The following is a 22,985-nucleotide window of genomic DNA, read 5'->3' as shown; positions in this document are numbered from 1 at the left end:
CACCCCAAACGCCCCCCCTCTGAATTGGAGGGAGTAGGCTGCTGCTGTGGCAAAGGTCCCCAAAGAAGCAGGGCCCGAAATGGCCTTCCCACCCTCCCCACCTCTTCCAGCCCCCCCCAGGCAGCTTTCCACCCCCCCACACACACACCCAGGCACTGCAGCTGACCTGTCCAGTGGAGGAGCAGAGGAGGCGGGCAGAAGCCCCCACCCACCCAGAGGGAGGGGAGTCCGGGGCCTGAGGGCCAATCGTCTGACGGGGGGGGGTCTCTCCCCTGAACCTTCTTCCCTGGAAGAAAGGCAGGATCCCGACCAAGGCAGCTCCAGGCGGCTTCTGTGCTTACGTGGTTCTGTGGCTGGGTGGGCTTTGCCCCCTTTGAAGACCTTTCGTGCCTGTGAAGCTGAAATCCTGGCGCTGTCAAAGTCAGCAACGAAGGGCCAGGTGACAGCCCCACCACCCCCAGGACAGTGAAGCGGCCAGGATGGCAGGCCAGGGGCCAAACTCCTGGCTTTTGTCCACGGGATCGTGAGGACGACGGTCGGAGGTGTGGGAACCCTCCAAAAGTCACTTTTCCCAGTTGGCCCCCAGATGAACTGTTGTAAGTTGAGGGCTGCCTGCGTTTCTGCTTGGACGTCTCCCGGGGGCAGGGCTGGAGGGAATCCGCTTCCCATGGGGGGAAACAGGTGCATCTCCTGCCCCACAACCCGAGAGGGCCAGCAGGGGGATCAGGGCAAATGCTCCAGCTCTCCAGAGGCAGCCAGGGACCCCCAGGAAGCTCTTAGGGCGGCTGCGCTCAGGCCTTCACCCCAGGCCCAACCTCGCCAGGTTCCCGTGGGTCTCCTTGGAGCCCAGCCCCACAGCAAGGCTTCCCTTCCGCAGCCCTGGAGCTGGCGGCCCAACAGGCAGAGGCCCAACAGGCAGAGGCCCAACAGGCGGTGTTTTTGCTGGCAGTCCTGGGTCGGCTCAGGAGCAGATTCCCTTAGCAACCAGGTTTCCCGTTTTTGCTAACCAGCCCCGACTGAGCAGCTTCCCAACTGAAACCATCTAGAGAGCGTAATAAGAGGGCCAGATGTTGTCCTGGCTCCCCAACATCCGCTGGACTCTGGCCAGGCCCCTTGCTTGGCTGACAGAGGGCCAGCTTGGAACGAGGAGGAGGCTGCTTTAAGCGGGACCCACAAAGCTGTAACTGGAGCCTCCTCTCGCCCGCCGAGCCTATTATAAGCGCCAGGCTCCCCCTGCCTCACGCACACCGCTGGAGACTGAGCGAGTGAGCAGCTGCCGAAGGTAAGGAGGGGTTCTGCCTCCCTCGGGCCGGAGCCCATGCGCCCACGCCTGCCTGCCTGTGTGTGTGTGTGCGTGAGAGAGAGGGGGCACTAAGGGGTGCTGGGTGGGGGTGGGGGCAAGAAGCCATCCAAAGTCTCAGGCCCCCAAGTGCACCTCTGCCTTGTGCCCAGCTGGCATCCTGGGCAGGGGTCTGAGCCCACCTTGGGGGAGAGCTGGGTCTTTGGGACAGAGCCGGAAGGGCCCTTGAGGCCTCAAGCAGGAGAGACTCTGCGCCACTTGAGACATTGGGCGGCTGCTCAGTCCAGTCTCGAAAGCCTCCCGTGCTGGAGGGGAGGCAGCCACGCTTGTCCCACTGGCTGAGCCCCCCACCCCCAATCAGGAGGTCTCTCCTTAGTTGCTCACGTCTGCATACGTTTCCATCTGCTTCTCTTTGTTCTGCCCTCGGGTGCTTTGGGGAATAGGGTCGCCCCCCCTCTTCTCTGGGTCAGCCCTTGGAACGTGCTTCGGGACCCCGACATCCTCCCCCCCCCAGCCTGGGCTTCCTTCTGGGGAGGCCGCATGGAGGCTCCCAGGCTCCCCTCCGGCTGACTGGGCCCAGATGTGGAGGCTCAGTGGGGCTCCAGGGGAAACTCCGGCCTGGTGAGGGCTGTGAGGAGGGTCATCGAGACAGGATTCCAGGCCAGCCCCCCCCCCGCCCGAAGAGAAGCCTCCACCCACTCTGCCACAGGGGCCTATTTTGGGCCTCATCTCCCCCCCCAGAGGATTTCCCGGCAGCTCCTCCAGCCGCTCTGGTCAGCAGACGCAGCGGCCCTGGTGTTAATTGGAAGCTTGCACACATCGGCTGCCCCGGGGACACCAGGCTCCCATAATTGCAGGCTTCTGCTGTTGCCACATAGCTCTGGTGGCGCCAGACGGGAGGCCCTCGGCTACGGTTCACTCTCTGGACGCCCGCGAGGCCTGGGGCTGCAAACGGCAGCTGGAGCCTGGCTGGAAACTGGCCAACCTGCTGCCCCTGGTCCAGGAAAGCCTGGGATGGCCGGAAAATGGGGGCCTCTGTCTGCCCCCCAACACCGCCTGGCGCAGGAGGCAGCCCGGAAGCCAGAGACGGATCATGTCCGCTTGCCTGCAGCTACTGGACAAGGGGGCGAAGCCTCAAGCGGGGCCCCTCCCGCCTACTCAGAGGTCCCGTCTAGAAAGGGTGGGGTGGAGGCCCCCAGGCTCACTTCAACACAGAGAAACGTTCCCCCCCCCCCGTTGCTTTGAGTGGAGCGCCCGTAGGTTCCAGCATGGGAAAAGGACACGGCTGGGCAGCACCAAACCCGCCCGAAGCCAGAAAAGCCCCCAGGGCAGCGGGTTCTCCGGGGAAGGGGCCGCGTGGGAGGAAGCTAAGGGCTGGAGGGGGGGCCGAGATGTGACAAGACGAAGGGCGGGACTCTAAAACCCTCCCATTGATTCGTTTTGCCACTCGCTGCTTCCAGGGGGAGAAGCCAAAACCCCATCAAAGCAATTAACAAACAGGGAGCGCAAATAGTATAACGTCCGAGTCGACCTGCTCAACCCCTGAAAAGGAGCTGGGCATCGTCCCACTAAGTTTAGGGATTTGTTTGGAACCTCATCAAAACCAAACAGATAAACCAGAGGCGGCTTCTCTCTCTGGGCTGTGAGACCCGCTGGCTCTGGGGGGGGGGGGGGAGCACTTCCGAAAGGGGACAATTAAAAAACCACAGTACGGCAGACAGAATGAAACCAATTTTGAACAAGTGGATAAACATTGATCAAAATGGATTTCTTCCAGGAAGATATATAAGAAACAATGTAAGAACGATATTGGATGTACTAGAATTTTATGAGGCACACTCCGAGAAACAAATGGCGCTTGTGTTCTTAGACGCGCAGAAAGCATTCGACAATTTGAGATGGGAATTTATATTTGAACTAATACAAAAAATGAAATTTGGCTCCAAATTTATGCAAATGATACAAACAATATACCATATGCAATCTGCAAAAATTATAATTAATGGGGAATTAACAGAATCATTTCAAATTTGGAGAGGGGTACGTCAAGGTTGTCCGTTATCTCCATTATTATATATACTATCTGTTGAAACAATGTTAAATCAAATAAGGACAAATTCAAAAATCACAGGTTTGAAGGTTAGAAAACAAGAATGTAAAGTCCAGGCCTATGCGGACGATTTAGTCTTCACAATAGATGATGCAATAGAAGCAGGGGAACATTTAATGAGGGAAATAAAACAATATGGAGAGGTGGCAGGTCTAAAAATTAATAAACAGAAAACTAAAATTATAACTAAAAACATGAAACCAGAACAAGATCAAGTACTGGAAAAATGTTTAGGGATTCAAATTGTCAACAAAGTAAAATATTTAGGAACAACACTGACCAAAAGATGTAGCACAATTAAAAAAGATAATTATGATACACTAATAAAAAAGACAGAACAATTGATTAGATGGAATAAATTGCATATTTCACTCATAGGGAGAATTTCCACAATCAAAATGACCATCTTACCAAAATTTCTTTATTTATTTCAAACGATCCCAGTAAAATTAAATAAAGCCTTTTTTGTAAAATTAAACAGTACAATTTCCAAATTTTTATGGGAAGGGAAGAAACCGAGAATGAAGCTTAAATGGTTGCAGGATAAAACCAAACCAGGTGGATTCGGACTCCCAGATTTTGAATGTTACTACCAAACAACAATACTGCTTTGGATAAAAGACTGGATAGAGGTTAAAAATCAAAGGTTATTAGCTTTAGAGCAGTGATGGCGAACCTTTTTCCCCTCAGGTGCCAAAAGAGCATGCGTGAGCTCTATTGCACATGCGCGAGTGCCCACACCCATAATTCAATCCCTGGGGAGGGCGAAGACAGCTTCCCCCCCCCCGGAGGCCCTCTGGGGGCTGGAAATGGCCTGTTTCTCACCCTCCCCAGGCCAAGAGCACTCGGGCAGCAGCTTCTGCTGGATACGGGCGATGGGCGGGACGAACGGCGCCGAAGCCGGTGGCTGTGGCAGCTGCTGCAAGAGGCTTCCGCGCCGCTCTGTCCCACTCATCGCCCGTATCCAGCAGATAGGCTTTGAATTTTTGGCTGGGGGGGAGAAGTAGGACCTTCCTAACTCCCCCCCCCAGCCAAAATCACAAAGCCAGGCAGCCCCCAGCCGCCAAAGGAGCCTCCTGATTCTCCCCGCCCTGTGGAGAAGTGTGGAGGGCTGCGTCACTAAGCTCCACCCCTCCATAACCCCACCCCCATATGACCAAAGCCCCCCCCCCCCCCCCCGGGCCGTGGAAAACTCGTCTAACTTAAAGCCGGTCCCTGGTGCTAAAAAGGTTGGGGACCTCTGCCATAGATTGACCATCACTGCTTTAGAGGGACATGATATTCTACAAGGGTGGCATGGATTTCTATGGAATGAGAAAAATAAAGTTCCAACATACTTTAAAAATCATATAGTTAGAGATTCTTTAATGACGACATGGATAAAGATTAAGAGAGAGCATTACATTAAAATACCAAGATGGTGTTCCAGCATGGAAGCACTTGCACCTCCAAACATTCTTCAAATAAAAAAATATAGTGAACTATAATCATATATTAGACGAGAGGTAATATCAAAACAAGACGACAACTGGAAAAACAAAATATCATTATTGATTGGTGGCCATATACACAAATCCAGGTGAAGTGGCAAAAAGGATAACGGAATTCAGGAAAAAGATATAGTACATTAGATAAATTGATATTAGGCCAAGAATTTTTTTTTATAACTAGACTATATAGCTTTTTAACTGATTATAAAATGGAAACAGAAATAGTTAAAGGAAACATGATCAGCTGGGCTAAAAATATAGGACATAACATATATTTAGAACAATGGGAATCAATGTGGAAAAATTACAAAACCTGTTTCATATAAAGAAAATATGTAAAAAATGTTCTACAGATGGCACCTAGCACCAGCCAGATTAGCAAAAATGTACCCAAATTTGAAACCAAAGTGCTGGAGGTGTAGAAATAAAAAAGGAACGTTTTTCCACCTATGGTGGACATGCCCCAAAATAAAAGAAATATGGGAAAAGGTTAAAATATGGATTTTCAAAATCATTACAATCAAATTGATACTAAAACCAGAAAACTTTCTTCTAGGCATAATAAACCAGACACTTAAAAAAGACCACTACCATTTAATACAACATATTATCACAGCAATCAGAATCACAATGGCTCAAAATTGGAAAAAAGAAGAAACACAATTAGAAAGAGAAATGATAAAAAAAAATCTATGACTGTGCAGAAATGGGCAGATGAACCCAAAAACCTAAAGACAAAGGAGAATCAAAATATTGCGAAATTTGGAAGAGATTCTACGATTGGGTCGACATCAGAAGAAATAATAGTAGTAAATAAATCAGATGTTCTCAGAATCAATCCAATATATAAAATTAAGATCAAATCAATCTGGCTTTAGATCAATTGAATTGTGGAACAAATATTTAGTAACCGCTGATGCCACAGGAATTTTATAATGAAATTAGGAAAAGAAGAACGTGGTGGTTAGCAGGTCAGTTGGGAGGGAGGGGGGGGGGGAAGTACGGGCAGCTCTGTTAATTATATCTTAGAATGTAAGTACATTTTGACAAACAATAATTATACTGTAAAATGATATAATATGTACAATACTATGTGTCTGCTTTCTAATCTTTGTACAATAATTTTTTAAATAAAAAAAACAGTATCCAGAGCGGACAATTGCTGCAGGCACATTCCCGCCGGGTGGGTGTTGGGTTTGGTTGGCTTCCCACCAGGAAGGGGGCAGGGCCAGGGAAAGGGGGCAGAACCGGACCCAAAGGTGCTTTTTCCAAGAGGGGCTCTTCTCCTTCCAAACCCTGTTGCTCCCCATCCCGGAGGCTGTGGGGGAACCGGGGGGGGGGGGGGGCTCCTGGCAGGGGGAGCAAAAGGCCTCCAGGGGAAAAGCCCCGTTTGGGCCAAGCAGGGCCGAGACCCTCCCCAGGCAGGGCAGTTTGCCCAGCGGTCTCTTCGGAAAACCTCCTGCCCCCCCCAGCCTTATGCTCTGTTTTTCTGTCTCCCCCCCCCCCAGGTCCCACCATGAAAGTCCTGATGGTGCTCCTGGGGCTGGCCGCCCTGACCGTCTCCTGCCACAGCCAGGACAGGAGCCCCCAGGTCAGTTGGGGGGGAGGGGGGCTCTGCAGTGAGGGGCTTCTGGGTCAGGCCTGGGGGGGGCTTGAGGGATTCCACCTGGGGGGGCCGCCTTCCTCCCCAGCAGAAGGACCCCCCTGACACCCCCCCGGGGCTGCTGGGAGGGGGCCACCCTAAGCGGGGGCCCTGTGTATCTCAAAGGAGCCGGAGCCCCCCAGGGAGGCCGGGCAGCCGCAGGAGGAGGGGGAGGAAGAGGAGCCCTTCTACCGGAGCCCCGTCAACAAACTGGCTGCTGCCGTCTCCAACTTCGGCTACAGCCTCTTCCGCCAGCAGTCGGGCCGGACCCCCTTGGCCAACGTCCTGCTCTCTCCCTTCAGCGTCGCCACGGCCCTCTCGGCCCTCTCGCTGGGTGAGTTCCCCTTTGCTGCCCCCCCCCCCCGGGGCCACCATCCCCCCCCACACGAGGGGACCTTGGCAGGGCGCCCCTCCCTCCTCCTCTCTGTGGCAGGCGCGGGTGAGCGGACGGAGGACGTTATCTCGCGGGCGCTCTTCTACGACACGCTGGACAAGGCCCACCTGCACAGCACCTACAAGAGTCTCCTGGGCAGCCTTGGCAGCCCCCCTGGCAAGGGCCTGAAGAGCGTCTCCCGCCTGGTGATGGAGAGAAGTACAGCCCCCCCCTCGGGCCTATTGGGGGTGGGTGGGTGGCGGGGGGGGGGGCTCTGGGCAGGAGTGCCAGGGCCCAAAGGGCTCAACCGCGGGCTCTCTTATCCCCCCCCGTCCCGCTCAGAGCTGAGGATGAGGATGGCCTTTGTGAGTGAGCTGGAGAGGACCTACGGCTTCCGCCCCCGCGTGCTGAGCGGGAACCCCCGGGCGGACCTGCAGGAGGTCAACCAGTGGGTGCAGCAGCGGACGGGCGGGAAGGTCCTGCGATTCCTGGGGGAGATCCCAGCCGGGCTCAGCATCCTCCTGCTGGGAGCGGCCTCCTTCAAAGGTATGTCTGTCCTGGGGGAGGCCGGAGGGGGCTCCTCCGAAGGGACGGCAGTGTCCCCCAGCCCCCCACTCTCCCTCCCCTCCGGCCGCAGGGCAGTGGGCCACCAGGTTTGATCCCAAGCTGACCAGGCCCCGGGACTTCCACCTGGACGAAGGCCGCAGCACCCCGGTGCCTATGATGTCGGCCCCCAGAGCCATCCTGAAATACGGCTTCGACTCTGAGCTCAGCTGCAAGGTCAGATACGGCCGGTCGGGGGCTCCAATGGCCCCTTTGCCCTGGGACAGAAGAGGGGGGAGCCCTTTTCCTCCACAGCCCATTGGGGGGGGGGGGTCAGGTCTGCTCCTCCCCCGCCCACTCTGCCTCCCTCGGCTGCTGCAGATTGCCCAGCTGCCCCTGGCCGGAGGGCTCAGCATCATGTTCTTCCTGCCCGAGACCCCCACCCAAAACTTCACCCTCATCGAGGAGAGCCTGACCGCCGAGTTCGTCCACGACATTGACAAGCAGCTCAAGACTGTCCAGGCCGCGCTGAGCGTGCCACGGCTCAATCTGGTGGCCGAGACGGGGCTGGCGGAGGCCCTTCAGGCTATGCGTACGTGCCCCATGGGGGGGTCCTTTGTCCTGAGGGGGGGGTGTTCCTCCGTGGGCCCGGCCCTTCCGTGGGATGAGGGGGGTCCCCCGCGGAGTCCGCAGCCCCGTGGTGAGGTCCCTTGCTGCCCCGCAGGGCTCCAGCCGCTTTTCTCCACGCCGAACCTGGGCAAGATCTCCGCCAAGGCCCTGCGCCTGTCCCACGCGCACCACAAGGTGGCCCTGGAGCTGGGGGAGGACGGGGCCGGCGCTGCGTTCCCCTCGGAGGCGGAGGCCGCTCGGCTGAACTTCCCCATCCTCTACGCGCTGGACCGGCCCTTCCTCTTCGTGCTCTACCACAACGACACCGGCACCCTCCTCTTCATCGGGAAGATCCTCGACCCCAAGCAGGCCTAGAGCCCCCCCCGGGGCCCCCGAGGCGCAGGAGCAAAAGGGGGGAGGGGGTGGGGTCCTTGACTGTGTCCTGCAGCTGGTTTTGCTTCCATGGTCCAATAAAAGAGCTTCTGCCTGAAATAGCCCCCCAGGCGGCCTCCCCCACTTGCGGCTGGTGGCAGAGACCCAGGTGGGGGGGTGGGGGGGGCAGAGGGAGGGGAAGCAGGGAGAGAAGGGCGGGAGGGCAGCAGCAGCAGCAGCCTATCCCCCTCCTCCTCCTCCGAGCAGCAGACCCACTGGGGGGAGGGGAGGGGGGTGTTCCTCTCACAGGGACTCGGCTGCCCTGGCGGGTGGGGGCCGCAGCAGCCCCTCCAGGCAGGCCCTCATCTCGCGCAGCTCCCGCATCTGGTCGCTCTCCGTGCCGAGGTGCAGCCACAGAACCGCCTCGGCCTCCCGTGTGGCCTGCAGGGCTTCGGGGGCCAAGCGCCTGGCAGCCCCCCCCCCCCCGCAGAGAGGGAAAAGGTCAGCAGGGGAACCCACAAGGCCCTGCAGCCCCCCCCCGTGCCCCATGGACCCCCTGCGCTGGCACCTGGGAGGCCCACAGCCCCATGCCTGGACCAGGGCTGCACGGGGGTGGGGGTGGGGGGGGTTTCCCATTTGTCAGAAGGGGGGTGGGGGAGGGCTGGTCCCGGGAGGGGCATCACAGCCCGGAGGACACAACCCGGAGGGGGCCCAGTTCACCTCTGCAGGTCACTCAACTGACCCTCTCGTGCCACAGTCTGAAGAGGAGGAGGAGAGCTGGGATCCCAAGAAGGGGGGGAAGAGGGACCCCCCCGGCTGACCCCTCTTCCAAAACACCCAGATACAAGTCTCTCCCCTCCCCCCAAGGGTGGGGGGGCAGCGTGCTCACCCGTTGAAGAGGACCTGGGCCAGCTTGAAGACCTCCTGGCCGGCTTCGATGCTGGCGGGGCCAAAATGGGCCTCCACGGCCTGGATGCTCTTGCGCAGGTGCCCAGCCGCTTCCCGCCACCTCCCTGGGCCAAAGGCAAAGAAGGCCCTGAGCCAGGCAGGCAAGAAGGAGGGGGGAGGGAAGGGGGTCAGCAGTGAGCCCCGTCCCTGCCACCCCCCGGCTTAGCGTGGCCTCTTGGAGCTGCCAAAGGGAAGGCCCTGGGAATAGGGGGCTTCGGGGGAATCCTCACACTTGCGACCAGCCACGGGCCTGCCCCCCCCGCCCCCCCCCCTTGCAGACCATCCTGGGGTCGCGTGGCTGCCATTCGCTGGTTTCCTGCAAGCAAGTTAATGGGACAAGTGGGATTTGCTGGGGGACCCCGCAATTCACTCAACAACTGCAAACGTGAAGAGTGAAAAGGGTCGTGCCATCTGGCAGCCGCCTGGCTTGGTCCCTGGAACTCTCCCCCTCCCCCCCGGTGGCGGAGGGCCAGTCGAGGGCGGAGCGGAGGGGGCCGGCCTCGTACCTGCTGCTGCGTGCACCTGGGCCAGGCGGTCCTCGATCTCCCCCATCCTCAGGTGCGCTGGGCAGAGGAAGCGCTGGGCCTCCTGACGGCACCTCTGCAGCCGCTCCAGGGCCCCACCTGGCCGTCCAGCAGGGGAGCAGAGCCAGCGGTCATCCCGAGAGGCCCCGGCAAAAGGGCTGGCCAAGCGGCCTTCTGGGACATGTCGTCCCCCCCCACTGCCTCCCCCCCTGGGGCTGGCGTGGGGCACGGAGGCTCTTCAGGCGGGGGCAGCCGTTCAATGGCGGGGTGGGGGCTGCAGGGAACGGAACTCGCTCTGGGCAGAATCCGAACTCGGGCCGGAGCGACCCTGGGAGGCCAGCCTCGGAGGGAGAGCGGAAGGCCCTGCAATGGCCGTTCTCAGGGCAGGGCAGGAGCTCCCTCGAGGGGGGGGGGGGGGAGGCCGGAGCGAGGCGAAGAGGCCCCAGAGCCCCCAGCCGCCTTTTGTTTCCAGTCCCAACCATGCAGGGTGTGGGGGGGGGGGGGCATCCCAGGCTCTGGCTCTTCCCACAGCGCCCCCTCCCCCAATGGCCCCGCCCTTCCTACTTGCTGGGGGGAAAGCAGCCCCTCCCCTCCTGCTGCCCGCTTTCCTCTGACAGCTCTGGAAAGAGAGCCCCTCCCCCTCCCTCCCTCCCACCCCCCTGGGGAGACTGCACGGCTGGGGAGGGGGTGGCCCTGCAGCCCCTGCGTTGAAGGACCCCCAGGCCAGAGGGTCGGGAGAGGGGCCTCACCTGGCTGGCCCTGCTCCAGGAGCTCCTCGGCCAACTGGGTCAAGGCCTGAAGGTGGAGCAGCCGGCGCTGGACGTCCTCCTCGGGCACCAGGCGGCCACAGGTCTCCCCTGGGCACCGGAGGAGGCCCCTCCCCTGCAAAGACCAGAGAGACGTTGCGGGGGGTGGGTGGGGGGCAAGCGCTTCCCACGGCCGGGCACTCCGCACCCAGCGCTGGCAGGGGGGGGAGGGAGGGGCTTTGCAGAGAGGCGCCTGGGCAGACCTACCTGCAGGGGCCTCTGGCAGGTGGGGCAGCAGAAGAGGCCGGACGGCTCAGGGGTCTCGCTGGGCTGCAGCTCCTCCAGGCAGCTCTGGCAGCGGCACTCAAAGAAATACTGCGCCAGGAGACACCTGCGCCTCTCGCCAGCCCCCATCCGGCACCTGTGAGGCCCTGCAGGAGAGGGAGGGGGGGGTTGTTGGTGAAAAGGGCCTTCTTCGTGGTGGCTCCCCGCTCCCTGCAGATGGGGGGGTATTTTATGGCGATGGGACTGGGGACGTGGGGAAAACGGAGCCCACCAAGGAAGGGGCTGCCCTGGTTGCTATCACTGGGGGGGAGGGCGTAAATGAGTGGGGTCTTTATTGGGGTTTCTGTCAGCCCCCCAGAGTCACCGGGAACGGCTGAGTGGGGCAGCTGTGCACATCTCTCTCAATCCTCCCAATATCCCAATACCTTTTTGGGGGGGAGGGGCAGAGTTTGCTCTTCATCAACAGTCTGCCCTTAACCAGCACAAGACCCCCCCCGCCCCTCCCCAGGAAAGACGTCCCATCCATTCGCCAGGCAGTCGGTCGCTCCAGAGGCAGCTGGGGCATCGGGGCGAAAGGCTGCCCTCCTCCTCACCCGCTGGGGCCCAATTCTGGCCGAGGAGGCAGGGCAGGGGGCGGCCAGCCCACCTCTGGGGAATGCCCGCCCTTAATGGGGGGCGCGAGGCACAGCTGTCGCCCCAGGGGCTGCTCGTCTGACCGAGGGGGGGGGGGGCAGAAGTGCAACACTGATGCCCATGGAAATATGGACTCTTTTGCCTGTTTGTGTTGAGCTCTTGAACTCGTGGCCAGAGCAGAATTCATGGGAACCAGAACCACAAATTCAGAGCCTGTCCGGTCAGAGTTGAAGCAGCCGCGGTGGGGGTGTCCCAGGGGGCTCCCAGCAGCCCTTGAGAGACGAGCACACCCTCCTGCCCCCCCTCCACAGGTGCTGCTGTCTCCATGCCCCACAGCGGCCGATGGGGGAGGAACGGGCAGGCGGGCTCCCAGACTCTCCTGGGGCTGCCCCCCCCAGGGGTCTCCAGCCGGGGCAGAAGGCCACTCTCTGTGCCCCGAGAACTGCCGCCCACCTTATTCCTCCACTACGTTTCCCGCCGGGTGCCTGTCCGGCCACTGGTCTTGACCTTGGAAGCCCCGCCTGGCAGGGGTCCGGTCCCCCAAGGGTCCCCCTGCCTCTGCCCAATTGGGCCACTCGTGCTGCCACTCCCGGCAGGGCCCAATCGGACGAGGAGCCCCGTTTGGCCCCCCAACCCCGATGGCCCCCTGGGCTCCCAAGGCTACTCTGGCCAGCAGGACCGACCGGGGCTCCTTCAACGTTCCCACTACGTCCGCCATCCGGGGCACCAGGTGGACGAGAGGACAGCCGACTGTGTCAATAAAACCTCCGGCCAGCCCCTCCCTCTCGGAGCCATCACAGCTTCCCCACCAAAGGGGTCCTGAGCCAGGGGAGAGAGGGGGTGTCCTGGATTCTCCCTCGGGGGATGCCTGGAGGGTCTGCACACACCCCTACCCACCCACTCACCGTAGCAGTGGAGCAGCTCCTGCCCACAGGGAACGGGGCGCTGGGCCCTGACCTCCACCGTGCGGCCACTGAAGGCCACGCTGGTGTTGGGGTCGCAGGCGTGGTTCAGCAGGCTGAGGGCTGGGAAGAATCCCGTGGCCACACGTACCTGGGCACTGCCGGACACCAGCCCGTCTTCGGCTCCTGGGAGGAAAAGGAGAGGGCAGAAGCTGGAGGGCCCCCGTTAACCCCCGCAGCTCCGGTTTCCCCTGAGGGGCCACATGGCCGCAACCCCAACTGACCTGAGGGGCGCAGGGTAGTCACCGCCTGGCCGTTGCACTGCAGCTGCAGGACGTGGCGCAGCATGGCCTCACCCACGACCTCCAGCGCGGGGGGGGCCCTCCTCCTCGTCCGCGGTCCCCGTGGCCATCCAGGCCTCCAGGCCGGCCCCCTCCAGCGCCTGGCACAAGGCCGCCACGCTCAGCCCGTAGAGGAACCGGAGGCCGGGGCTGTGCCGCTCCGTGTGGGGCAGGAGGCTGAAGACGGCCCGGTAGGAGCCCCCGTAGCGCCCGTCGGCCTCGCAGCCAGGGATGGGCAGGCCCTCCGCCTCCTCCTGCGCCTGGGTGACCAGGGCCTTCACCTGGGAGAAGCCGGCCACCAGCACGGTCCGCAGGGCCAGGTGGCAGAAGACGCCCAGGGCCAGCAGCAGCCCCCCGAGGCCGCACTCCGCCCAGTGGTAGCTGCTCCAGGCCTCCTGGGCACAGGCGGGGCGGCAGTACCGGCTGTAGCTGCACCCTCGGCAGGGCACGCAGGCCAGCAGCGGGCGCAGGCAGTGGTGACAGTGGAGGTCGGGGTTGGCCGCCGGACCGTCCCACAGAGCCTGGCCGGTCCCCCTCCAGCAGGAGGCTCTGCCCGGGACACAGGACGCTGGCAAAGGCCACCTCCCTCACCAGGAGCTGCCCGGGAGAGAGAACCTGGGCGGCCATCAAGTGGCGCCCCCTGTGGCAGGAAAAGCCCAGGCTGACGGGCCGCCGAGGCGCCAGCGATGCGCCCGCTCTCCTCCCAGGGCTCCGGTGGGTCCGGGGGGGTCTGGCCAGGCACGGCAGGCACAGGGCACAGGGAGGGGCCCCCCCGCACATCACCACCACCAGCAGCAGCGGCTCCGCCCCGCAGCTGATGCAGCCGGCCCAGCAGTGCCCGATGGTGGGCAGCCTCTGGCCCCTGCTCGGCAGGGAGGCTCTCCTGCAGGCGGTGGAGGGTGTCCAGCGCCTCCTGCAGCCGGCCCAAAGACAGCAGGCACTCGGCCCTGCGGAGCTGGATCTTGGCCTGCAGCTTCTCCGGGCAGCCCCCCGCCTGCTGTGCCCGGCCGATGTCCTCCAGACAGACCTGCAGGGAGGGGGCAAGGCATGGGCTCCTCAGCCCCACTTGCGGGCAAGACCCCCCCACCCCCCTCTGGGCTTCAGACCTCTGGCCTAGAGACTCACACCGGCACTCACCGGGAGGGGCAATCAGCCCCCATGCCACTGTCCCCATAACCCTCCCCACCCCACTCCCGGTCACATGACCCCTGGCAAGGGAGAAGCCGATTCACTGGACAACCATGGCAAAAATAGAAAGGCTGCAGAAACGGGGGCCACTCCCTCACTCAGCCCTCCCACCCCTGCAGCCCCCTCCCCTCTTTCCTGCCCCCCCGGCTAGTGGAAGGGCCCGTGGTGTGTGTGCACCCACTAGGCTGAGCTTGTCCCCCCCCTGCAAAGTTCTCCCCGCCCCGTGTCTGTCTGCAGAGGGTCCGGGCTGTCTGGGGCATTCTGGGAGTTGAAGTCCAGATATCTTGACCTTGCTACGGTGGGGAAAGGCTGCAGCTCCACTGGGCCAGAAACGCAGGGGCAGTTGAAGGGCATTTAAGAAGATTGGCACGTCACAAGATCAGGAAACGAAACGAGACACCGACAGGCTGTAAATAACAAGGTCCAGCAACAGAGCGGGTGTCGATGTCTGTGGGACCAATGTAGGTTGTGTCGTAAGGCAGAAGGTGTGACCATGTTGTGTTGTTTGTGCATCTCCAGCTTCCCCCCCCCTTCTCTCTGTGTGTTTACATTTTCTTTTTGTTGTGTGAAATGTAAATAACTAATAAAGGCATTTAGAAAGGGGGAGGAGTTCACTGAAGGTGGGTTACAGCAGAGAGAGTGTGTGTGTTGGGGGGGGTCCGGAACCCCCAGGCTGCCAGGCCATGCACTGTTTTCAGGACCGGAAGCAGTGGACGAGAGCTGGGTGTGGCAGCGGGGGGGGGGGGAGCCTCCTTTGCCTCTGGCTTAGGGGCCTCCCCTCACGCTGCCCCCCCCCTCGATCCAATTCCAGCCAGGCTGGGTGTGGCCATGCAGTCGGGCCCTGTTCCGGGCCGGATGTCCTTGGGGCTCCTCTGGGAGCGTTAAGAGTGGCCTTTCCTACCCCCCCCTGTTCATGGCCCCCCCAGTACTGGCCGGCTGTGAAGAGCAGCTGGCGTCATTGGAAGCCCTGCAGAGACAGGAGCTGTGAAGCGGGCAGCACAAGGCACCTTTACCGGGCGGGGAGACCCCCACCCCCCGATGAGACTCACCTGAAAGTGGCCCAGGTGGAAGAGGGCGGCCGAGCGGTTGGCGTAAGCGAGGGACATTTCTGGGCCGCCAGCCTCCGCGTGGCACAGGGCCTGCAAGAACCAAAGGCAGAGGAGCGGGTGGGGCAAAGGGGGCACGGGGGTGGAAGGCGGTCTGGGTTCCCGGCTCCACCCCTTCCGCCTGCGCCCCCTGGCCCCCCTTTCCATTCAGATTGTTGCCCTTGTGTGGTTTCCCTCCTTGCTTTGCGAACGTTGGCCTCACAGTTGGTGTCGTTGGTTTCCCTGTGTCTCCACTGGGAGCCACCCAAACGGAGCAGGTGGCCACTTTTAAGGTGATGGGGGTCATGGTGAAAGGGGCCCCGACGTGGGGCGCTCACTCTGCAGCACGGGTCAGAGGGGCCCACCCGAGATTTGACCGCCTGAGACTTCTCAGGAAAGACGAACGGAATGGGGGAAACAGCTGGTGGGCTTCCACCGCTGCGCCTGGCCGGCCAATGGCAGAGAGGAGAGCGGTCCGGTGGGTCAAGGTCACTGCCCAGAGGATCCCTGGGTGCCCACCCTCCCCCCTTGGGAAGAGCTCCTGCCACTAGACTGAAGCCGTCTTTCTCGCCCTGGGCTGGTGGAAGGTGGCTGGACGTGGACTCCCAGAAGGCTGGCCGGGGAATCCTGGGACTTGCGCTTGGCCAGGGAGAGGGAGGCTGCCCTCCCAATACACGGACTCCAGAAGGCAGAGAGGGCGACACTTGGTCAGATGGGAGAAAGAGGCTTAAGGGCCACAGTGGCGCAAGTGCAATGGCACCTTGGTTCCCAACTGCTTGGAAAATCATCCGATTTGATGCTCCACGCATTCTGACGTGACAGTTTTGGGCCAGTACGCGACGCATGAGCTAAAACGTGTTGGTGTCACAACCTCTGATGGGAAAAACGTGTTTGGTCCTGGTCATTTTGGGTGATCGTGGTCCCAGGACCAATTAGTCACCTGGGCCACTGGCTTCCATCTGTCTGCGGGTGAGGAGCAGTAAAGGAAACCGCTCACAAGTGACGACGTGTGTCTGGGGCTGGCCCACAATCTCACACACACACACACACACACACACACACACACACCCTACAGCAGCAGTTCTCCACCTGGGGGGTGGTCAAACGACCGTCTCACAGGGGTCGCCTAAGAAGACCCTGGGGGGAAAAGACCAATTGCCCCTGGTGTTTGGCGCCTTGAAACATAGTTTTACAATCCGACCAGTTAGGCGTTTGCAGTGGGCGTGTCCCTCTGACCTTCCTGCCAATCAGCTTCAAGCTCAGTTGGGAGAATTGGCGCTAGACTTATGGTTGGGGGTCACCACCACATGAAGCACTGTATTAAGGGCACTGGTGGCATTAGAAAGGTTGAGGACCCCTGGCCTACAGGAAGGGCCGAGGTCAGGTTAAGCCCTCCACCTGGGTCTGTCAAAGCTGTGGCACCACACACAGGTGGGGAGGGGTCTGGAGCCTGACTATCAACATCCCCGCCTGTGGGGCTGGATGCGCCCACCCCGTTTTAGTGAAGGGGGGAAAGTCCTGATAGGCAACAGGCCCCGTGTCCCCATGGCAGCTGGAGAGCCTCCTCCGGAGCAAGATCCGTGCGCAGGCGGCAGAGGCCTCCACTGCAGGGGGTGCTCACCGCCCGGGCTTTGCGCCTCGCCTTGGCACTGGCCCAGCGTTCTGTGGAGTCTCTTGCGGGCCACCTTATTTCGCAGAGCCTGGCCGGCCAATGGCAGAGAGGAGAGCGGTCCGGAGGGTCAAGGTCACTGCCCAGAGGATCCCTGGGTGCCCACCTTCCCCCCCTTGGGAAGAGCTGGACGGCTCCTGCCGCCTTGCTGCCAGGGGTCGTTGAGGGAACTGGTCTCTCCAATTTCTCTGGCTGCCGAGTGAACCCGGGGCCCCCACCGACTCCAAGGAGCCCCCCAAGAGAGGAGGGGGGAGCCCCCCAAGAGAGGAGGGGGGAGCCCCCCAGGCTGGAGGCTGAGCACGCGGCCGACCCCCCCCCCCACTCCGGGCCCCCTTTCCCAGGGCAGAGGCGGGGGGGGCGCTAGGGGCCGAGGACTGAGGGCCACCGGGGGGGGCCTTTCGGTCAGTCCCCCCCAGTCCCCCGCTTCTGAAGGGCGGGGCTCCCGGCTTCTTACCCTGGAGTAGAGCAGGGCGGCCCCCCGGTGGTCGCCTGCCCGGAACCGCCGGTTGCCCTCCTGCCTGCAGGGCTCGGCCAGCCGGGGCTCCTTCCGCACCGAGAGGCGGCGGGCCAGGCGGGCCAGGCAGCCCCCTCCGTCCTTCTCCTCCGCCTCCTCCTCCCCGGGGGCCCTGCGGCCGAAGAAGAAGAAGCGGGGGGGTCAGGGCCAGGGGAGGGGGGCGAGGGGAGGGGGCGCGGAGGGCGGGGGCGCTCACCGGAGGAGGGCGGGGGCGGCCAGGCGGAGCGTCTCCCGGGGCGACCGCGCGCGGCCCAGCCCTTCCCTTCCCGGCGCCCCCAGAGACTCCCAGAGGCGCCCCGCCCGCGCCCGCCACTCCGCGCAGGGCAGCAGCTCCATCCTCCCGGCATGCCCCGCGCCAGGGACGGGGAAGGGGCGGGGCTCAGAGCGCCCGGAAGTGGAGGAGGAAGAGGAGGGAGGACCAATCGGGGGCCGCGCTGCTGCAGCGGGGGAGGGAGGCAGGGGAAAGGGGCGGGGCTGAAACGCGCGCGCGGGAAGAGGAGGCGCAGTCGGGAGGCGGCATGGCGGCGGCGAGGCTGAGCGAGGGGGCCATCGCGGTGAGGGCCCCGGGGGGGGGAAGGGAAGGGAGGCGGGGGGGAGGGTTGTTCCCGACTGAGTGACTGACTCCCCCCTCCCCCCCGTTCCCAGGCGATGCTGGTGCAGGCGGAGGCGGTGGAGCGGCCGGTGCTGCAGCTGATCGTGAGTAGGAGCCGCCCCCCCCCGTCCCGAGGCGGTCCTCGAGTTGCGGCCGCCCCTTTAGGCACGTGGAATAAGCGCCCCCCCGCAGCGGCGCCCCCCTCAGACACGACGGCCCCCTGACCAGAATTTGGCCCCCGGCCTCTGCTGGACGGGGGGGGGTCTCGGGGGGAAGCTAGGCCCACTTCAGCCCGGCCTCACCCGCCAACGGCGCCCGCTCCCTCGACCGCTGCCGGGCCCAGCCGGGGGGGGCTTCGTGGCCGTCAGTCAGGGGCCGCCCGGGTCCTCGCAGCGTTGCGTTCGAGTGGGGGGGGTCTGCCCTGGGCCCCCTCCCGCTGGCTGAGCCCCCTCCCCGTGTGCTTCCCCCGCAGACCATCCGCCCCATCACCACCGGGAACGGGCCCCCGCGCTACCGGCTGCTGATGAGTGACGGCGTCCACACCCTCTCCTGTGAGCCCCCGGGGGGGCGGGGGGAGGGCAAGGGGGGAGGGGCACGTGGCTGTCAGGGAAACCTGCTTCTGTGGGGGGCGGGGGGCGGGGGGGGGCATAGCAGCCTCGGGGACCGTCCGTATCGCCTGGAAAGAACTCGGGTTCAGCCCCGGCGCCTCCCTGGATTCCTGCCGCCGCTGCCTGCTTTGCTGAGAGGTTCAAGCCCCCAAACGTTACATGAAGTTCAGACGGGTTAACCCCACTGTTTCCTTGGCCAGGAGGGCTGGGGGCTGCCTGGGGGTGGGGTGGGGGGAGAGCTCCGGGCAGAGCAGCTCTTGGCTCAGCCAGGGCCCAGGGCCTCTTCACCAGGGCAGCCCCAGTCGGGCCCCCGAGGCCCCTTGCACAGAGCAGCCCAGCGCTCCTGGGGGCTCCTTGTTCCGGGGGGGAGGGGGGCTTAGCTAGGGGGGAAGAGGGGGTCTTCAGTGCACAGAGGGGCTTCGGCACAGGGCCACTTGAGGTTACCAAGCGGGTGGTCAGGTGGCCCTTCCGATGATGGAGACCCACCCAGAAGTGCCACAAATTGTATTGCAAACGTTCGGTCAAACGCGTCTTGCAAAATGAGGAGCTGATTTGCACTTCGACCCCGTCCGTTCATCTGACCAGAAGTGAAACGCCACCAGTGACCGGTTCCCGCCTTCTGGCCGCTGATGTCCCCCCATCTGCCTCTCCTCCACCTGCAGCTTTTATGCTGGCCACACAGCTGAACTCTCTGGTGGATGACGAGAGCTTGACCGCAAATGCCGTTTGCCAGATCAACCGCTTCATTGTGAACACTCTGAAGGATGGAAGGTAACGGCTGAATCTGGAAGGAAGCGGGGTCCCCCAGTGTTCCCGTGGGGAGTGGGGGCTCGGGGGCCTTATTTTCGTCTGTCCATGCCAGTCAGTGCATCATTCCTGAACACACAGGGCGAGAAAAGAGGGGAGAAGCGGGGGGCAGCTCTCCCCTGCTTTAGAGGAGATGTTTGTTATTTTGTCACAGAATAACAAGCCGGAATTGCCAGGAGTTTTGCCACCAAGGCCCCCCAACGACTCCCCTCTGGCCCCTCAGTAGGTGAGGAGGCCCAAAGGCGGAGAAGCAGGGCTGGCGTTGGCCTCTGGCGATCGGCTGCAGCTCCTCACCAGCTGGCTACAAACTTGGTTCAAACTAACTTTGGTGGCAGGAGAGGCGGGCAGCCTCCGGACCCAGGGCAGCACAAAAGGGGCCCCTCATGGGAGGAAGGCTCCCAACTCCTGCGAGGCCCTCGGGGCCATCAAAAGAGGACGCAGGGCCCCCGGCAGATTAGGAGAGCCGGAAGGGGCCTTGTGGGTCATCCAATCCAGCTGCCCGAGCAGGAGGCCCTGCACCCGGGATGGCCAGCCTGGGGCCTGCCTGCCACAAGTGGCCCATGCCTAGAGCCCCATCGGACGGCACGTGAGGCCTGGACCTGCGTCCGCTCTGGTGGGTATGTGCCTGATGGCCAGCTGTTTCTCGGCCTCCTGGACGGCGGGGGGAGGCCGTCCAGAAAAGCCCCCGGACTCTGGAGGGTGAGAAATGGACCCAACAGGCCTGAGTTCCAGTGAGCCCGTCCGGCCTGTTTCTCACCACGCACGGGATCTGGAGGCTTCCCTGACCCCTGCGGAGGGCAGAAAAGGGGCCTAGACCCAGAGGCTTCAGTGGGGCCTGTGCACATGTGGGGAGGGAGGGCACTGCATTTTGGAGGGGGGGGGACATATGCACACACTGGCTACAAACTTGGGTTCAAACTAACTTTGGTGGCAGGAGAGACGGACCGAGGGCCCCACATGTCCACTCCCAACTCCTGCAAGGCCCTTGGGGCGACCAAAGGAGGAGGACGCAGGGCCCCGTTGGCACCCAAGCAAAGGGAGGGTCCACCCCCACTGCCCGGCCCCACTTCCAGACCCTCCTCGAAAGGCTCCTGCTATTTCATCGTTCCTGGTCTGGCCTCCGGGTGCTTTGGGCAATAGCCTGACCCCCTTCCTCCCCTCCAGGGCAGCCCCTCCAGTATTGGGAGACCGCTCTCCTGACCCCCCTGGCCCTTCCCTTCGCTGGACCGGATTTGACCACCACCCCCCGCCCCCCTCCCTCCCTTGGTTGGGCCTCTCTGCACTCAGCGTCTTTCTTTATGGTGTTATGGCCAAAATTGTCCCCCCAGCTGAGGGGGGGGGTGGAGCGTGCACCAGGAAACGGCCGGGATCAGAGAGCCCCACCCAGGGACCCTGCAGATCAACCCTGAGCCCCGGGCGGGGGCCTGACTCTCCGGCCACTGGTGGGCTTCCCCAGGCGCTGCGGGGGCCCTCGTTCACAGAACCGGCTCCTGGGCATGCGCAGAAGGAAGGGGAACAAGATGGGGCCGCTAAGAGAGCTGGTCCCAGGCAGCCACCCCTGCCAGTCCGGCAAGCGGGAGGGAATCCCCGCTCTTGGCCCTATAGACCCGGCCCCGGACCCCCCTGGGGCTGCAGATGCTGTTCTCTTCTCGCCTTTGAGTGTCCCCTGAGCAGGCAGGGCCTGGCCAGGAGGGGCCCCCCGCAGCAGCTGGCTCAAGGGGTCAGCACAAGAGAAGAGAGGCAGCCCAGTGTGGGTCAGGGCTGGGGCCCACGTGGGTGGGGAAGGATACTCCAGGGGCACCAGAGGGGCCATCGCAGGCGGCTCCCCTACTATGGGGGTGGAGGGGGGTGGGGTGGTTTTTGGTGTGGGGATCAGGAGAGGGAGGGCATGGAATCCCGCGAGGGGGGGAAGCTCAGCCACCGGGGCCCCTCCCGCACCCAGCACGAAGCTCAGTGGGGAGGGGCGCTGGGCAGGGGGCTCCGTGGAGGGCCAGGCCCCGTGGTGCCCCGGTGCAGGCGAGGATGTGCGCATGGACTGTTGCTGCCCTCGGGAGCCGGGGTGGTGAGAGCGCAGCCCTGCAAGCTGCTTCTGCTGACCGGCAGCTGTAGTCCAGCGGTTCAGCTCTCAGCAGGGGGGACCCCCGACGGTCGGGGTTGGCAAGAGGCTGTGGGAAGCACCGTGAAGCGGTAGACGCCGGGGCAGGGCTGCGGGTCTGCCCACTGGTCAGTGTGGGGCCGAGGCAAAGGGGCTGTGTGCCGGTCTCCCTTGGGTCCTGCGGTGGGAGAGCACAACCGGCCCCTGCACCTACATGGCTCTTCCCCTCTGGCCCGTTGCAAAGCCCACAGTTGAGGGGCGGGACTTCCTGCCTGTCAGATCGGGAGGGTCTTGGAGAAGGAGGAGGAGGGCAGGCAGCTCAGGCGCCAGGAGGGGGGGGTCCTCACCGCCCTCCAGAGACTCTGCCAGGCAGACCCCCCCCAGGGGGTGGAGGGAGGATCGGGGGGGGGGGAGAGCTTGAAGGCATCCCTAACAGGGAGGGGCCACGCAGGGTGACGGTGGCACCAGAAAAGTGGCCAAGGGCTTGGCCAGGGTTCCCACGGTTTGTGACCTGACAAGCGAGGTCAAGGGGGAGGCCGGGGTCACTCAACTCTCGTGGATTCTCTTCCCCCACTCTGGCAGAGGAAAGTCACAAACTGGGGCAGAGGTCACTTCACAGCTGCCTCGTTTAGTGACAGAAATTCTGGCTGCGGTCGTAAGATGAGGACAAGCTCTTGAGGCTCTGACTTCAGCCTGGCTCTCCGTCCACTCGAGTGTTTTCTGGTGGCCAGTCTGACCGCCTTGGCCCTGCCTGGCCCCTCCGCCGCTTCTTTTGCTGGGGCAGTCGTGCCCCCCCCCCCACTGGCCCTGCTGAGAGAGGCGCCTGGGGTCCCTCCTGGTCGCGGGGGCATTTCAGAGGGACTGACTATCCTGGGCCCCCTGGCCTCGTGCCCGGCCGAGAAGCCAGACGGCAGGGGCTGTGGGTCTCCCTTGTGGGGCCAGCCAGGAGGAGCTCATGCCTGATGGGCGGGCCCAGATGCAAAAGGGAACCTGGGACTCCACCACGGCCCCCCAGTCCGGCCTCCTCTGCAAGGCTGTCAGTCAGCGGGTCCCTCTTCAGTCATACAAGAACACCCACACCCCCCCCGGTTTAGAGAAGAAGAGGCCCATGGGGGGGGGCTTTCCGGCTAACGGGGAGGGTGGGGGTACGTAGAGGGGAGCATACAGTTTTCCGGGGGGTGGGGCTGCCCGGGATCTCCAGCAGCCCCCCTAGAGCGCCCCCCCCCCCTCGTGTGTTTGTCTTTGCAGGCGAGTGGTGGTCTTGATGGAAATGGAGGTTCTGCGGCCGGGTCATGCAGTCCCTGCCAAGATTGGAAATCCAGTGCCCTACACCGAAGGTAACACCCCCCCCTTCCCCCCCCCTTTGCTCTCTGGCCCTCGGCAGCTGCCTTTGGCCCTGATGTATTTTGCAGAGGGGGGGGAGAATCCCTCCATTCTTCCTTCCTTCCCTCCCTTCCCTTCTTTCCCTCCTTCCTTTCCTTCCCTCCCTCCTTCCCTCCATTCTTCCCTTCCTTCCCTTCCCTCTTTCCTTTCCCTCCTTTCCCTCCTCCCTCCCTCCCCTCCCTCCTTCCTTTCCTTCCCTCCATTCTTCCCCTCCCTCCCTTCCCTT

The 22,985-nt window shown here is 62.6% G+C and overlaps 3 protein-coding genes across 6 annotated transcripts in view; 2 read left to right on the top strand and 1 right to left on the bottom strand.

Annotated features, from left to right (window-relative positions):
• Positions 1-282: 282 nt before the first annotated feature.
• On the top strand, positions 283-8,559 carry SERPINF1 (serpin family F member 1). Of its 4 annotated transcripts, XM_070735534.1 has the most exons (9): positions 285-596; positions 1,011-1,282; positions 6,409-6,491; positions 6,669-6,876; positions 6,976-7,134; positions 7,258-7,461; positions 7,553-7,695; positions 7,840-8,050; positions 8,183-8,559. In XM_070735534.1, exons 3-9 carry the CDS (start codon positions 6,417-6,419, stop codon positions 8,440-8,442), a joined length of 1,260 nt encoding a protein of 419 aa, XP_070591635.1. In that variant the 5' UTR covers positions 285-596; positions 1,011-1,282; positions 6,409-6,416; the 3' UTR covers positions 8,443-8,559. The 4 variants fall into 4 exon arrangements, with proteins under 4 accessions (XP_070591633.1, XP_070591632.1, XP_070591634.1 ...); XM_070735532.1 differs by having other exon boundaries at positions 283-596; positions 7,553-8,050; XM_070735533.1 differs by lacking the exon at positions 1,011-1,282 and having other exon boundaries at positions 284-596.
• Positions 4,758-17,623, bottom strand: SMYD4 (SET and MYND domain containing 4). Its single transcript, XM_070735527.1, is given in 13 exon segments — positions 4,758-8,905; positions 9,329-9,452; positions 9,894-10,010; positions 10,661-10,793; positions 10,925-11,088; positions 12,481-12,663; positions 12,762-12,859; positions 12,861-13,337; positions 13,339-13,484; positions 13,486-13,845; positions 15,056-15,145; positions 17,215-17,386; positions 17,471-17,623. Coding segments are annotated over 13 exon segments (2,367 nt in total). The 5' UTR covers positions 17,611-17,623; the 3' UTR covers positions 4,758-8,742.
• A 122-nt stretch (positions 17,624-17,745) lies between these two features.
• The window catches only part of RPA1 (replication protein A1), a 6,282-nt gene continuing 1,042 nt past the window's right edge, over positions 17,746-22,985 (top strand). The window contains exons 1-5 of the mRNA XM_070731636.1: positions 17,746-17,828; positions 17,920-17,970; positions 18,339-18,417; positions 19,137-19,245; positions 22,625-22,713. Coding sequence (XP_070587737.1) covers positions 17,793-17,828; positions 17,920-17,970; positions 18,339-18,417; positions 19,137-19,245; positions 22,625-22,713 — 364 coding nt within the window. The 5' untranslated portion in view covers positions 17,746-17,792. The remainder of the gene's footprint in view (positions 17,829-17,919; positions 17,971-18,338; positions 18,418-19,136; positions 19,246-22,624; positions 22,714-22,985) is intronic.

Source organism: Erythrolamprus reginae, chromosome 1 (genome assembly GCF_031021105.1).
Source record: "Erythrolamprus reginae isolate rEryReg1 chromosome 1, rEryReg1.hap1, whole genome shotgun sequence".
NCBI classification, from domain to species: domain Eukaryota; kingdom Metazoa; phylum Chordata; class Lepidosauria; order Squamata; family Dipsadidae; genus Erythrolamprus; species Erythrolamprus reginae.
This window is presented reverse-complemented; position numbering and strand designations above follow the sequence as displayed.